Genomic DNA, 16,085 nt, shown 5'->3' on the forward strand with positions numbered 1-16,085 from the left:
TGTCTTTAATGAAAGTTTCCATTTGGATTTTAACATGGTGTTTTATTAGTCAAGCCCTTTTATTTGATACCCATGTTGGGATTGTACAAAAATATTACATCCGCAATAACAAAACAGATTTTTAGCCATCTTAGATGTTTTCATGATGTAATACTCCACTAGTCGAGCACTTTGAAATCTCTTTCGACCAGTCAACTATTCATCAGTTAAAATGGTTGACGAGTGATGAGATTACGAACTCGTCATATTAACAATCTGGTGTTGACATATTTATTTCAAATACACGTGGTGTGCAGTAAATAAATCATATTTAAGGAAAATAATTGCCTTTTTGCGTCTTTATAAATATTTGTTGACATTGGAAAATGCCGCTAGATAAGATGCACTTAGGTAAATTTATGTTATTGTTTACAACCCTTTGTTGATGATAATAATGACATTTCTGATCTACTTTAAAGCTTTAACGATTGCTGTAATGTAGGTCGTACGAAGAAGGTCAAACTTGTACTCAGATAAGGTAACCAATTGGATGGTCATTAATACACAGGATGTTACAAAACTCAACATAAGACAACTCTATTGTATAACAACTCTACGAGTAGGATACTACGATATATAATAGATAAATAAAAAACAACTAACTCTATTTCTCGTATCATCGGAAGCCAAGACAACTTTGTCGCTGCGACTTCTAATTAGTTCTATATTTGTGCTACTTGAAGTTCAAGCAATTGCAAACTATCTTTGAACATAAGCAAATAAACTAACTACCATACTATGATTCTTAGTGACGACTAAGAGAGGTCCTTAGTGTAGTTTTAGGGTAGTCTACACAAACGAACGCTTCTGTGACTGAATACGGCAGTGAATTTTTCTTTTATATGTACACGTGTATACACGTACATTTTTTTATTGTAATCATATTGAGTTATAAACCGTTTGCAATAAGAGCACACAGAGGTTAAGGGGACGTGACCGCTAACTGACGTCAGGGGTTCGAGACCGATTACTGCGCCCGCTAGATAGCGCCGATGTCGTTGTGTAAGATAACAGAAAATCTCAACTCATATATTATTTTCATTATCTTTAGAAAAAAATATAATTAAGCTCTGCAAAAGTGTCCAAAACATGCTCAACCAGGGGACCGATATTTATCTCAGAAATGTAACTTTTTTCGTCGATGGTTTGAAAACTTTAACTGAGATTACTGTTTGTGTCAACAATAACATAATGAGATCATTAAAAATAACAAAAATAAATGTGTTTTGTTGAACACTCTTTAAGGAACATGTCTGGGACAAGAATATAAATAGGTATTGAATTTTATTTAGGTATGAAGAAAGCACGTAGACAAGGCAATTAATTTTTCGAATTCATATTATTTACATTACATGATTAAATTTAATATCTTATTCCGCCTTTTGTTGATACTTAATACAGAAAATGCGTACTAGTAATAAATCTCCGACTAATTAATGTCTGATGTTTACGAAAATAAGTAAAGTTTATAGATTACAGTAATTCTAGAACAACGTAAAATGGTCATGGTCACGGATACTATTTATATTTTATGTATTAATCATCATTCTATATATAAAAGATTAAACTTAGTCAACTATCAGCACACAACTCAAACTACTGGGCCTAGAGACTTGAAACTTTGCATAGAGGTTTATGTTACTACTTAGACAACTAAGAATTGTAAGAAGTTAATTCCTTGAAGATCTAAAATGCAGGATAAAATTAACATTGACGTTTAATGATAAGAAATAACTTTGATACCTGCGTTTGCAGCTACCAAAGTTATTTCTTCGATAGAAATACACGAAAATAGACAAACATTTTTTAGAAAAAAAAACTAACTTCGTCTCTCAGGGTTTTTTAAGTCTATCTTTCTAAAACTATCCTCTAAAAGTCTAAATGGGAGGGTTATTTTACACTTTTAAACTCCATGCGGACGATATCTCGGGAAACAGCTAGTGCCTATTTAATAAAAATATAAGTGGAGAGCGAGCACATAACCAACATGTATTTACATGTGAACATTATCTAATCAATTCAGCTTATATAATCAACTTAATATTTCTAAATAATTTTGTTATATTATTTCTTACATTTTTCATTTGGAAAAAAGAACAATGCTTACATAGAGCTTGATTTTGTTTCCTCGGTATGCCGTCTTTGTCGGCCCACGACATTGTGTAAGTAAATCACGCACCGTGGATACCCACCTTAAACATACTAAACCTAAGAGACTTAGTGTGTGACTTAAATCACCTAATTAGTGTTTTTATAATTTCCGGAGTTTTGTTTTATTAATTGGAATTTTCTCGGATGTCATAGAATCTTGTTGTAATAAAAATAATCATGGAATTTTAAATTGGTATTAATAACGTTTTTCTATTCCTAAAAACATATCGCGATATAATGAGCTTTCTACTTTTCCTTCATTGTTTTTTCAAGTAATTCGGGTTTTTTCTTTCTTTGTCAGTTTTCAAATTAGGTACCAACCTAACTAATATTTAGGGATATCTACATAATATTTTCAACATTAAATAAGTATTTTAAAGCGTCCATTTTGTTTGTATTTCTTAGCTTGACTGCTATTTTTTTACATGACTTACATACGAACAATAATGTTTTAATATTAATACATGATTTTTTTACAAATCCTTTTTTGTGATTGTTTTGTTTTAATAAAATAGATAAAAAAAAGATATGTTATAATATATGCGAAAAACTGCAATCGATATTTTTCCGCGCATTTGTCGTGTTGAAACACAAGTCGGACATGTAATATAATGATAAAGCGGATCATAAATAAATTATCGCCGTTCACAGATCGAATCAATTTAATTCGATGTCCAATCGATTTATGTGTAAACTGCAGTAAAAGCCTCGGCGTACCACTATCACATTATTACCGAGAAGTGTTCGCTCCTATTTGTACTTGATTCGTCACCGTCAGCTTTACGATCGCAATTGTACCATAAGGGTCAAATGTAGCTTACGCTTTACTTTTTACTCAACATTCTTCTAGTAAATTAAAGAATTTAATCAATACATGTATAATACTTCATTAACGCTTTCACAATTTTTTAACAATTGGTATCGACAAATCGGTAGGACGACGGAGAAGTTTTGTGCCCTTAAAATTTAAAACAATAACAATTTTCATTTTTAATAAAGCTATTTGTTTTCATTTTTGGTTTTTAATAATGCAAATTGACATAGGATAAAATACATTTCAATTCCTTCTTTCTCTTAACGCGGTGGTTGGTTAAACATCGCTCTGTCCACTACATCTTCGTCTAAAACTTCATTTCACTTAATTAACTTAATAAGTGACGTCATCACCAAGTGTTATAAAATTGTATATATTATTTATATCAGGTCCTATTTCAAACTTCAAGGATTCATATACGTAAGCTGTAATAGCAGCGGTTTTTAGAACCCAAAGTGCAACCGGACGGCATTAATGACTTCGCAATTTACTCGCCGAATCGAACCCCGCCATACGTTATTTCAGTGCGGGCGATTAAATCTATCAATGAATTTCCGGCAGCCAACGCCTGACACTTTTAATATCGACAATCAACCGGCAGCGTTCTCAATGAACAATGCTGGTATAGTCGTAAATTAAACGTTTCTAACTTCGTGCTAACAGTAGGCCGTTTTAAGTCCGACTGACCCGTTGTCGTAGTTGAACGAGACGTGATATTTCTATGCGATACGTCGCTAAAATAAGTTGTCGCATGTAGCTCTATCAGTGAGTCTCCACTGTCGCTGTCGTACACAACAATATTGCCATTCTCCCTTTCTTTTTGAATAGATAGAGATAACAATAGTGTTCTTATAGATGTGATACGACAGTTAAAAAAGTTTGCCGTCACTATCAAACAATACACACACATATATATGCACATATTATCATTTGCATGTGTCACATATTGAGTAGTACCGAGTCGCATCGCAGATCGCAATACAAGTCGCAGTTGTAGTACCGTCAGCAAATTTGTTAAAGGTCAACATCGTATACAAAACATTCACTATCAGAGCAATTCTTAAACAAATCTTTTAGGTTTATCAAAGCCTTCGGTAGGCATATTGAAGATCAAAGAAAAGGTACACTGTCATGAAATTGAGACTAATTAAACATCCGCAAATTCCATACCTTCTTAGAATGTAATCGAAGTTACACAAACATTAGCGATAGCAAACATTGTATCTTCATTTCTATAACACTGTAATAAACATTTTTTTGTTTGTGCAATGTATTTTTTGTTTTTATTATGTCTAGCTCTACACCTATACTTTATTCAAGGTCCTATCATCATCATCATCATCTCCCTGGCCTTATCCCACTTACATGGGGTCGGCACACAAGGTTTTATGAACCTTAAAGTTTTGGCTTAAGTTTTTACGGCCGGCTGCCTGCCTGTCGCCAACCCTACTTGGGAGGAATTTTTAAAAATTATATATAACATAACAGCTAAATAATATAAAAATTAATTCTAAAAATACACAAAATAAAAATTAGTAATAAAAACTTGTAAATAGAACACAACTTGTCTTGATAATCGTCCGATGTCTCTTTCAAGGTCCTATGCCTTTGAGAAAAGTAAAAGATGACATTACTCACAAACATTTTGTTAAATTTACGCAGATTAAAATACTCTACACAAATCTGTGTACCACAAAGTATGTACAGTAAATTTCTTGCCTGCCTTTCTTTAAAATTATTGTAATTTACTTAAACTTTATTCTCATGATTTCATGGTACACTACCTGCATGCATAGAAATGCGACTTGAGGTAAAGTAAGAAAACCTACTTTTTACATGAAACCTTGGCTAGCGCTCTCAGAATATCCTACCAAAATGTCATCAAAATATCGTCATACGTAATACGAACGTCTAAGGGCAGACATACAGGCTTTATTCCAAAAGAAGATTATTGAAAAATTAGTACTATAATTATCGAACATATTATGTTAAGATATCATTGTTCATCAATTTTGAGTAAAAGTTGCAAACGCGGGAAAGACTTTGATATACAGCGCTGTATTTACTGTTATGGCTAAAGGCATAATTGGTTACAAACACCCGACTTAATACGGCACGTTTCTTCCTAACAACACCCTGTATCACATTTCAACGGAGTCTTAATTTATAAATAGTCAATTATTTCGAGATGTTATTACAGTTTCATGCGTGATTATGAAATTAGATCTGAAAGTAACGATTAATTTTTATAGCGAATACAATTTTACCTAATATTTTTAGGTGATTTCGTGAAAATTGAAGTAAATAAAGGTAAAAGTCTACATTATTTTAATTAAACCAATGAACGCAGGTGGTTCTATAGTTGCACATCAGATGGTACTAAAACGTCTTTCAAGACATTGCTAAAGCCATAGTACAGTACATCTAAAGTTGCCTTAACGCTTAGATCTGTCATACACGGACTTCTTCAAGCGTATGTACCGACTTCTTCAAATGATTTGCATGCGGCGTCAGCAAACTATGATTCATGTATGGCGTACATCAAATGCTGATCTCCCAACATACTCCGCAAAACGATATTGGTAATGCAGTATGACCTTGTAGTTCATACTAAGATCATTCTTAAAAAGGTATAGGTACCGAAAGTATGCGCTTTTGACTAACCTGTATGTTGCATGCCTCCTGTACACAGGTTAGCAGACGGTGCCAGTGAATATGAAGGCTCATCTTTCGGCTTCAGAAGTTCGTGCGTAGAAACTGCATGGATCGACAGCTCCTAGACATAAAAGCAAGGTTAATTAAACGCTTAGCTACAGACAAGATTTGATATTAAGTGATCGTTTCATATTGTTAGAAGTTTTATATGTATGGATAAAGTTAGGCTTTTGGGTCTAACTCGCCACAACATGCTGGCATTATAAGAGATTCACATACTTCCCAATTCTAACGAAACTAAAATACTTTATGTAGTCTTAATTATACTTGTATATTAAGCAAGTTGGCAGAAATTGTATACGATTTGAAGAACATAATACGTAATTAATAATTGTATATTGTATCGTTAAAGTTAGTGCTTATTCATCATTTATATGTTAAAAACTTTTTCTTGTATTTTTTCATGTTGTTTAATACATCACCGTATTACTCAATGAAAGTGAATGAAAGGCTTATTGTTAGTATTACGTGTTGTGTAGTTATTAACAACACGAATCACTCATCTTTATGAGATATCAATAAGCAGAATTCATTGGTGGAGATAGAAAATATTAAACCTTGGTAATTTTTTGGTCCCACTTTTTCATTTTTGAGTTAGTTACATTAAGATTTTTGAAGCGAAAACTTCTGGAATACTTAATTTAAATATAGTAAAGTTTGTTAAAGATATCAAATCTACATTTTCACTGTGGTGGTGGGACTTTTCACATATAAAATTATAATTAGACCTTGAAAATACCCAATTTTGTTTGCTGAAATGCTGGAATTAAGTCCGAATTGAGGTTTGTCGTCGACACAGAGAAGCGTTTTCGACATTTAGCTCCTTAGTCGCCAGTTACTTGCTACCAGTTTGTCATACTCACGACGAAAGGATCGGACAATAGTATCTCAGATTTTCGTAGCCAGTACGAAGGGCCATAACATGACAAGTGGCTATATGGCTTGCGATGCTTCCAATTTGTAAAGAAGAATAAATTCTGCGTAGATTCTACTTTTGTCTCTCGAACTGTAAGATTAAAGTCATTCAAATAAAAGAGTTACATCAATTATGAGATTCCTTGACATATGTAACTTTTAGTCGGATGGGTAAAATTAAGGGCCGCTGTACACGGATAGATTCAAGCAGTCGAGCACGTACTACCGGCAGGAACTCTGACCGACGCGACGGCCCTAAGACTTTGTTTAAAATTTGCAGACTTGCAGTGTCAAGCAAATCAAGACAGTCAAGTGTTGCACGTGTTAATCCAATTCATGACAACGTTACATAAATCACGTGCCTTTCAATTTAAAATTCTTATGAAATCGGTCTCTTTGAGTTTCGGATATCAAACGAATCGAATTTAATCATTTGCTCGTATTTAACATTTACTTATTAAGTACCTATCCATAGATAAATGAGTAACAAATAATTATACCAATAACACTTGTGTCTCCTTGCTTCTTTAGAACGTTTTTTTTTACTTTTACCCCATTTTGTTAAAATTATTATAAATGGAACTAAAAGCGTATGTTTAGGTACTTAAAGATTGCCTTCGATTCTGTTACTTAAACACAACACCTTAGAATCTGCTAATAATTTCTCTCTAAATAATCTATTCTAATATAATTATGATTTTCTTTTAATTCCGCTAAAGCAAGCTTTTTTCGTCTCTATAACTGAAATCATCCATAAACATTTCATTAGTCATGATATGTTCACGAACAACGAGTAATAAAAAAATATTAAGATATAAATTTAATTTGTTTTACTGATTTCATGTAAAGATATTTATCGTAAATTTTCCTACAAATAGATGAAACGCTTCTAAGATATTACAACGTTCTCACAGAAATTAGCACCCATCGAACTAACACGTGCGTACGATATTTTTCTAATGTTAATATAAAATCGAATCTCAAAGAGATGGCCAATAAATATTCAACAATGTCTATTTTTACATACGTAGGACGCTTTCTCCGATCTTGAATGAACGGCAAAGCGACCCTCCTCGTAATGTGTCCGTAGCGACGGTACAACGCACAAGAGACAAGCGGGAAGTGTCAACTATACAAAAAATATCCACTTGCCGTCAAATTCCTCTGCAGTGGAAATTTTATTGATTTTAGTTTAATTTATTTGAGTAAAATCTGTCTTTCTATCTTACGGACATTATATATTTATTCTATCGCTTAAAAGTAATTAAATATAAAATCAATGCGCCCTAACATATCGCTGTCGTTTATCATATCTTTTAAATATAATTTACACATTACTTTTAAAATAACCCCTTTCTGTGCGTCCCCGTTAATTAAAGGTAGACAACGCATCTGCAAATGCGGATTTCAATGGGCACTGGTCGCTTTGTTATTTCAGCGAATTCAGATGGCCGCATATCAGTACAATAATACAGATAATGTGTTTGATAGACGTTGAAAATGACTTCTAAAAATGTTGTGTTAAATCTTGACATTTTTTGAATTCATATTTTGTTTAAGTTAAGTCACTATTAGGGTTATAATGGCAAGTTGGTTTAAAAAAGTTAGACTTTATTTAATACTAAATTTATCATATTTGGTATAGCAACTTAGGAACAAGTGACCGCTTAGTTCTTGGGCCGAGGAGTTAGCATTTTGACAGTGTCGGCTACACCCGAGCTGATTTGTTCGCAACAGCTGCGGGAGCGCACCTATTAACCGCTGATACATGTTTGTCAGCCGGCTATTAGGGTGAAAGAGATAAAATTTTGAAATCATCTATAAAAGAGCGAGATCGATTCATTTCTCCGATTCACGACCGATATTTATTTGCTGCATCGTGACATCCGAGAAAATTTCTCGTACAGAAAAATTGGAATTGGAATACAAATGCGACATCTTCTCTGGCAGGCCATTTCTCTTGTTCCTATATATAGAAACATCGGTCAAGGAATATTACATTTTTAATGATCCAGCGGCATCTTTACTCTAAACTCGATATTATCGATAGACTCATAATCTGTTAAATAAAAGGATATAAGAATTTTCAAGAACGTTAAAAGGAAATGCACAGTTCCGTTTTGACAAATTTGATAAACTTCTTGTGTGTTGAACACAAACATAATCATTAAGACATTTATTAGACGTCCCTGTTTGTGGAATATATATTGTTGGTTGGACATTAACCATGAAAATTTGTCAACGCTACGTTAGTTTACTAACACAGGAGCAATAAAACAAATGAATTATGTCTTTCCTCAAGTTAATATCTCAGGCACGTTGAATGAATAATTTTTGCAATCATACTTATGTTATATATAGGAATGTTTAGATGAATGGATGTTTGTTTGAAGGTATCTCTAGAACAACTCAACGGATCTTACTGAAATTTGGCATAAATGTAAAACATAGTCTGGAAGAACACATAGGCTATTAATTAAGTTTTTTCGCGGGCGACAACTAGTTCGTTATAAATGTGATTTATATTATGTGTATTTATATTATGTATTTATATTATGTGGTTCTAACTGAAATATGCAAACTATTTTATATCAATATTTTTTGAGTTGACTTCGAAACCCCCTTACTGGAAAATATGTATAAGCTGACGACGATGACCTTAATTTTAATATTTCTTTTAAATAAATTTATGAATTTATAATGTTAAAGAGTAACAAACAATAAGCTTGATCTATTTTTAAATATACGATTAAAAATTTAGACATGGTTCCAAACTTTACTACGTTAACTTTGTATGACATTGATTTTAATCCATAAAATCACTAATCAACACAACAACCACTAAAACATCTGCAAAAACGTTTTTTTTTTTATTCAGGTTAACTTCATATAACTGTCTATTTATAAATTTTAAATAGCCTTAAAATAATATATTAACCTTTTCCTAACCTGCTTGATAATGTAACAATGATGCAACATAAAAATTATTCAAGCTATAACGGTGAGCTTCCACTGATGAAACCCATACACAAAAACATATCTTCATAATTACCTTCAAAAATAAGAATTACAATGAGTATATGTACGTATTATGATAGTAATATAGACTAGTTCCAAAAATGAATGGGTCCTGTATTTAAAAGACGCATTTAGTATGTGGAGAACTAAACCTAACTGTAGACACCAATTACAGATACAACGTATGTATCCCATTTAACTGAGTCTAAGTATGAAGTATTTTAATAACGAATTTACTGAGCTAAACCATAGATGTAATTTTTTTTATAGCTTGAGCCAATACTATCCGAAAATTTGATGATTTATATTGTTATGATACATGCCGTTGTTTGAAACATGTTATCGCCCTAAAATATAGTAAACAACAAAAGAAAGAATGCGTCAATGATTCCTAACAGCGATCAAAAAAAGAATATGTATAATAGACTTGTCAAAATATAAAATAAATATAATTCGTATTCTGAAGAATTCATTGTTTTCCAAACCCGTCCTCTAAAATTCACTCGGTCGTAATATGTAATTGTCTCAAATATACTCAATGTGGTTGGAAACAAACATAAATAATATAACTATGAAAAAATATCTGCCAACTTCAATATAGTGACGGAGCGTTAGTGGATCGCAGGATGGGATTAAACGAAAATAGCGTGGTAATTAATGGGAGTTCCCGAGCCCACAATCTCGGAACGGGACGCATTTCTAGAATTTCAACTCTTTTTAAATATAATAATATAGTTCAATTAAGTTTAAGCTTCGAAATTTTCATAAAAAATCTTATTTCGTTCACATAAATGAACATTTATCGCCCTCCGCGGATCATTGCGCCTATTTAGAAACGACAAGTTCAATACAGTCCACAACGTTATTAAAATGTTCACAACGTTTTTATGTGAAGTAAAACGAAAAAGTAAAAGCACTTTTTCGTTTTCCAAATTGATCTGTCACAACATTCTAGTATTTTGCGTATACGCATTTTAAAACAACAGTCAGATCGATCACTTGTTGCATGTTTGTACGCAAGGGATTTGCAGAGATTACTATGTTCCATTTACACCGTTTCGAAACTATTCCGAAAAGAACTTCAAGTATGAAAAAGCATTGAATTGCAATAAGTTGCTTTTACCAGTGTATGGTTTTGTGTTTTATAGATTATTTGGCACTAGCGCCTTTTGCGATGGAGCATTGTTGTTATGTATAAATCTTACTAATATTATAAATGCGAATGTTTAGATGGATGTATATTTGAAGGTATCTCCGGATCGCCTCAACGGATCTGGATAAAATTTGGCATGGATATATAACATAGACTGAAAGAACACATAGGCTACTAATTAAGTTTTTTTTTTTAATTTCGAATCGCGGGCGAAAGCTAGTAATATAATATTTAAAAGATTTTACTGAATTTAATTTCCGAGGGTTGGTTTTTATTGTGACATACTGAAAAACTGCATCTAAATTATTATTGCTGTATGGATGAAATACAGAGTTATTTTGTCAGAAGCTAATTCGGCATGTTTGTAAAGTTCAATATGTAGTTACAACTATTCACGATTCGTGGAATTAAATTGTTTTCATTATAATTTACATGTCGATGTAAACAATGATCGATCAGTGAGTGTGCTTGTAAAAGCCAATATATAATAATGTAATACAATAGTCAAAAATCAACATATTTCAAAAATCGAATACACGTTACTTAAATTATTTTAATCTAGTTCCTTATTTTTTTATTTCTGCCTTTACCTTTAGGCTTTGCTCCAAACTGTCTATTTGATAGCTGTAATTTGTATCCCAAACGCCTGAAGTATAATAGGCCTGAAACAATTGCAACATAACTGAAATGTGAAACACGTTTGGTTATTTATACAAAGGGTCCTCAGAGATGTATTTTCATAGACTTACTTCTGTTAATATTCTTGTATATTATCACTTTTACCATTTGTTGTTGAGAATCTAGACGCTTGGATGATTTAAAAGTTTTATTATCTATTATGTAAGTATGTACCTACATCTTAATATTAAATTGACGGCGAGGTACATCTATAGCTGTCTATAATATCTCTGTTATATAAACAACGGCACACCTGTAGATTTATATACGAGTGTATTATATACGAGTATTAATTATTATAAATTATGCTAAAGATTTTCTGTCGATGCCTTCATGTTCGCTATTTTTATTGAATTCCACAATCTTTATGCACCATCTTTAAGTTCATTTATTAGAATGCAGAAGAGTTTTGTACGATCTAAATAAAAACAAATTAATAACTATACAGAAAATCTTTTTCCGGCATCGGCGTGATTCATGGAAACAAATTATTTTTCAACGGCTAAGGACAGTTGAAATCTGTTCAATTTATGAACGACGAAAATAATTTGTAACGTTGGTCTTAATGGTGACTCGGTCAGAGCTATACTTCTTTTAAACCATTAACCAAAATCATTGACAGTTATTATCAAAAAAAGGACGAAAAATCATTGAAAAAAAAAAGAACTTTAACGACTCTTTTATTAAAAGGATTTTTTATTTTATTAAGAAATTAAATAAAGTAATAACATTTATCTACAACTTAAAGTGGAATAAAATCCAATCGTTTTTATAATATTTTGGCTATCATTAGCAAAACAAAAAAAAAATAAAGATGAAGTAGTAGTAAAAAATGCGGATAATCGGAAGATAAAATACTGTTAAAGCTTAATATGTACTTTCAATATATTTAACGCACGACCAATTCCTTCTAATTGTTTTGCATAAATAACATTAGTATACAATATTATACTCGTAGCTAAACATTCACAAAGTTTTTATTAACTCACAGTGTATTGAAATCTCATACTATTTCCCCGAAATGTTTTGCTTTTGATAAAACAAATTTGAATAATATTTACATTAGGATAAATACGTCAAAAGTATTAAATTTCAAAGTGTAATAATTATAAATAAAATCCTAGGTAGTAATATCTTTCACATAGGCACTGTAGTTGTAATATGATTGCAAAAAATTAAAAAAAAATCATATATATATATATATACATAATATAATTTCATTATGTTCTGCGTGTTTGTATAACATCGACACATATGAGTTGAATCTAATATAAGTAGATATATCGAACTTTAAGCCGAAGTGGAAATTGGCAGACTACATTTTGTAGTGTCAAAATCGTCCGCAACCTAATGGAGGAAATGTTGGTTGTTGACTAACATTTTACTGATATTTAGTTTGAAATAAATTCCTGCTAACCTGGTTTCTTAAATCAGCGGCAAAGTCTAGGAAACGAATCGACACATTGCCAAAATTATAAATATAATAAACAATAATTACGTCTCCTGTAAATCGGTTTTGAAATCAAAGTGAAGCATATTAATATGCAACTGTTACCTGACAAGCGTCGGTGGCTCAGGGATTAAGCACTTGACTTGAATTCTGCAGGTCCTGAGTTCGAATCCCGACATGTAGCAATGTGTTTTTCGATTCTCTATTTACGTATGTACATTTATCCGACATTCTTACGGTAATGGAAAACATTGAGATGCAATCTGAGAAGAAATTCAAAATATGTGTGTATACGGTCAACCAACCCGCACTTGGCCAGCGTGGTTGACTATAGCCTACTCATCCCTAACATGGGAGAGGCTCCAAGATCCTCAAGTGGGGATGTATAGTGAGCTGATATTATATGTGAACAGGTACTCGTAATATAATGCAAAACAAAATCTGTAACTGGTTATTTAAGGCTACAAACCAAACATCTCTCAATAATCAAAAAGTTCAACTTTATATTTTTACTATCATAATCTCATATTACAATATATTTTTGAATTGAAGTCTATACAAAATTTATTTAATAAAAAGTCCATATCACCTTGATACAACAGTAAAGATTTTTATAACAGACCACGATTATTTAGTAAAACATTACAGTAACGCTGATTTTCAACAAAACATGCTATTGGATAAAATAAAACATACACATAAAATAGAAATCACGTGCTTCCGTTTTCACATTTCTCTAACTTCATTCGCATCCACGTCTATGTGAAAATAATACTGACTCAATTCCGATTATAAGAATGTTTTGTGAAAGCTTTTTTCCTTTTTTTTTACTCGATAATTTATTATAGCTCATTCGTGAGGTACGAAATGTTTTATACTTAAATATGAACATAAACTTTATTCAGATATATTATTCTATGGCGATTTTTTTTTATTAAATTGAATATGTTCCCTTTATTACAAGCGATAGATATTCGACATATAGTTTCCATCCCTTCTTGATATGACTTTAAACAAAAAAAAATATGTTTCAATTCATATGCCCCTAAGAATTTGTTTATTTGAACTTTTACTTATTTATTTTTTTGTTGAAAATATGTTGTACAAATTGAATGGCTTTTAAACGACAAATACGTTGTGTAGTTGATATAAAATATATAGTGTCAAATGAAAACACGTTATTACAACATTTACATTCAATTTAAATCAAACTATTTTTTTTTTATCAAATATCACAAAAATAAGTTTTGTTAAAAATTTTCACTCAATAATGCTCAACAAAATATACATACACAGGTACAAAATATAGATCAAGGTTGAAATATCCGATAATATTTTAAAGTCAGCATTATTACAAAGTAATCGTGCATTTTTTAATAATTCAATCAGAGTTTCACCTTGACCTAAAATGTCCAATGCAAGAGTATAGCTAGAGTTGCATAATAAGTTTTCCTTACACTTGAAATTTACTAAATGATACCTTTTCTGCCAAGAAATTTTCTACTAAGTGACTTCTAGTAAGTTTAAGGAACTTAATAGTTGTGTCATTCGACGTTTTAAAACAACTTTAAGCTCCTATCAAGGTTACGTTTTTAATAGAAAGCGTAGCAATTCTGAAATTTGAACTATGTGCATAGTTACGTCGTACACTTAGCAAAGAATGGATCTAATCTTAAATGTCATTAACCTTACAAATCTATAAAAAAAAATTGTACAACTTCATATCAGTATTACTATAAATATTCTTTTTTATTTTTCAAGTTCTTAAAGAGTCAAGTAAAGCGTAGAAAGGAAGTACCGAAGGTTGAAGTTAAGTATAAACAAAAGTTCTATCGGTCAAAATACTATTTAAAGAGAAGAGTGAGAAACTAAGTTTTTCACCTCAATCTCTTCACATCTAACATTTTTATTACAATGTAACAGGGTGTAAAAAATACAATGGGAAAATCTATATGTTATCTTTATATATTTTCCCATATTGTTTGTTCGAACATTCATAATTCTATGGACATTTAACACTGAAGCCAAATTCTTTCTTTAAACTCAATTTTTAAAAATACTATAATTTATAAATACATATGTTGTACAAGGCGTCAGTTATACGACTTTGAAAATCATACGTACAATTCTATCTATCGAAATAATTCGAAGGAAACGCGATTAAAAATAAAATACGCAACAAAGTCAATCGGCTCGTGAAATAGGTCCATTGTGCGGAGCACTCGACCGAATTAGCTTCGTCGACCTAGCAATATTCGCGATAAGCCTTTACCCCTTCCCCTAGCGAACCTCCTAGCCTTCACCTTAAGATCGTATTTCGGTTGAAGGCAAGTTAAATAAGAGTTGACGTCCATGGTATATAAGTAAAAAATACACCTCCTAGTCGGCCACCCACGAACACTGAGTAAGGAACAATCGTACAAACTAAATTCCGCCGCGCGTGTATACTCCAACGCAGCGCTCTTTACAATACACAGTTTAGAAAATTATTACTCGCTTACTTACTGGTTAGTTTTTATAAATATAACTTACTTGGGACGTATGTCTATAAAATTAAAGCATTTTTAAATACAATAGATTTGCAAAAATAAGTGGTGTGTGTGAAAATTAATGACCAATTAGATCAGTTAAATTACAAACTTTTAGAGACGCTTTATATGGTAGAAATGTAGGATGTCTGATTTTGCTAAAGAGATGGATAAGTGCCTAATGTTTTTTTTTTTTCAAACACCTGGCACAATACTAACGGGATACAGAGATAGAAACAAAAAATAAAGCTTCAAATTAATTAGTCAACTGAGCTCTATCAAAAGTATTGGTCATATAAGGTTATTAGGTATTGGTCATATAAGGTTATATGACCAATACTTTACTGTCCAACTTTCGCAACAATCGCGATGATTAGAGATGGTTTTGGGCCTGACACTTTCATACAAAAACACTGGAAAAAAAGATATAATCTTAATCTGGACTTAAGGACACGATCATCATAACGATAAACGATAACTGTAATTGTTTTAAATTTTTATGGCCCGATGACTTCTGTCAGATATTTAAAACCTAATAAGACATAGAAAATTAAATACCATACGATACATGAAAAGAAAGCTATATCCTGACAAGGATCATACTAGACTACTGAGTTAATGTAA

The 16,085-nt window shown here is 31.7% G+C and overlaps 1 protein-coding gene across 6 annotated transcripts in view; it reads right to left on the reverse strand.

The window, feature by feature from the left end:
* Nucleotides 1–16,085, reverse strand: part of LOC106717308 (forkhead box protein L2) — a 46,642-nt gene that overhangs the window by 18,412 nt on the left and 12,145 nt on the right. For all 6 annotated transcript variants that reach the window (XM_014511143.2, XM_014511144.2, XM_014511142.2 and 3 more), the window contains one exon: nt 5,669–5,780. In XM_014511143.2, the coding sequence (XP_014366629.2) occupies nt 5,669–5,780 (112 nt within the window). The remainder of the gene's footprint in view (nt 1–5,668; nt 5,781–16,085) is intronic.

The sequence above is a fragment of the Papilio machaon genome, chromosome Z (assembly GCF_912999745.1).
Source record: "Papilio machaon chromosome Z, ilPapMach1.1, whole genome shotgun sequence".
NCBI lineage: Eukaryota > Metazoa > Arthropoda > Insecta > Lepidoptera > Papilionidae > Papilio > Papilio machaon.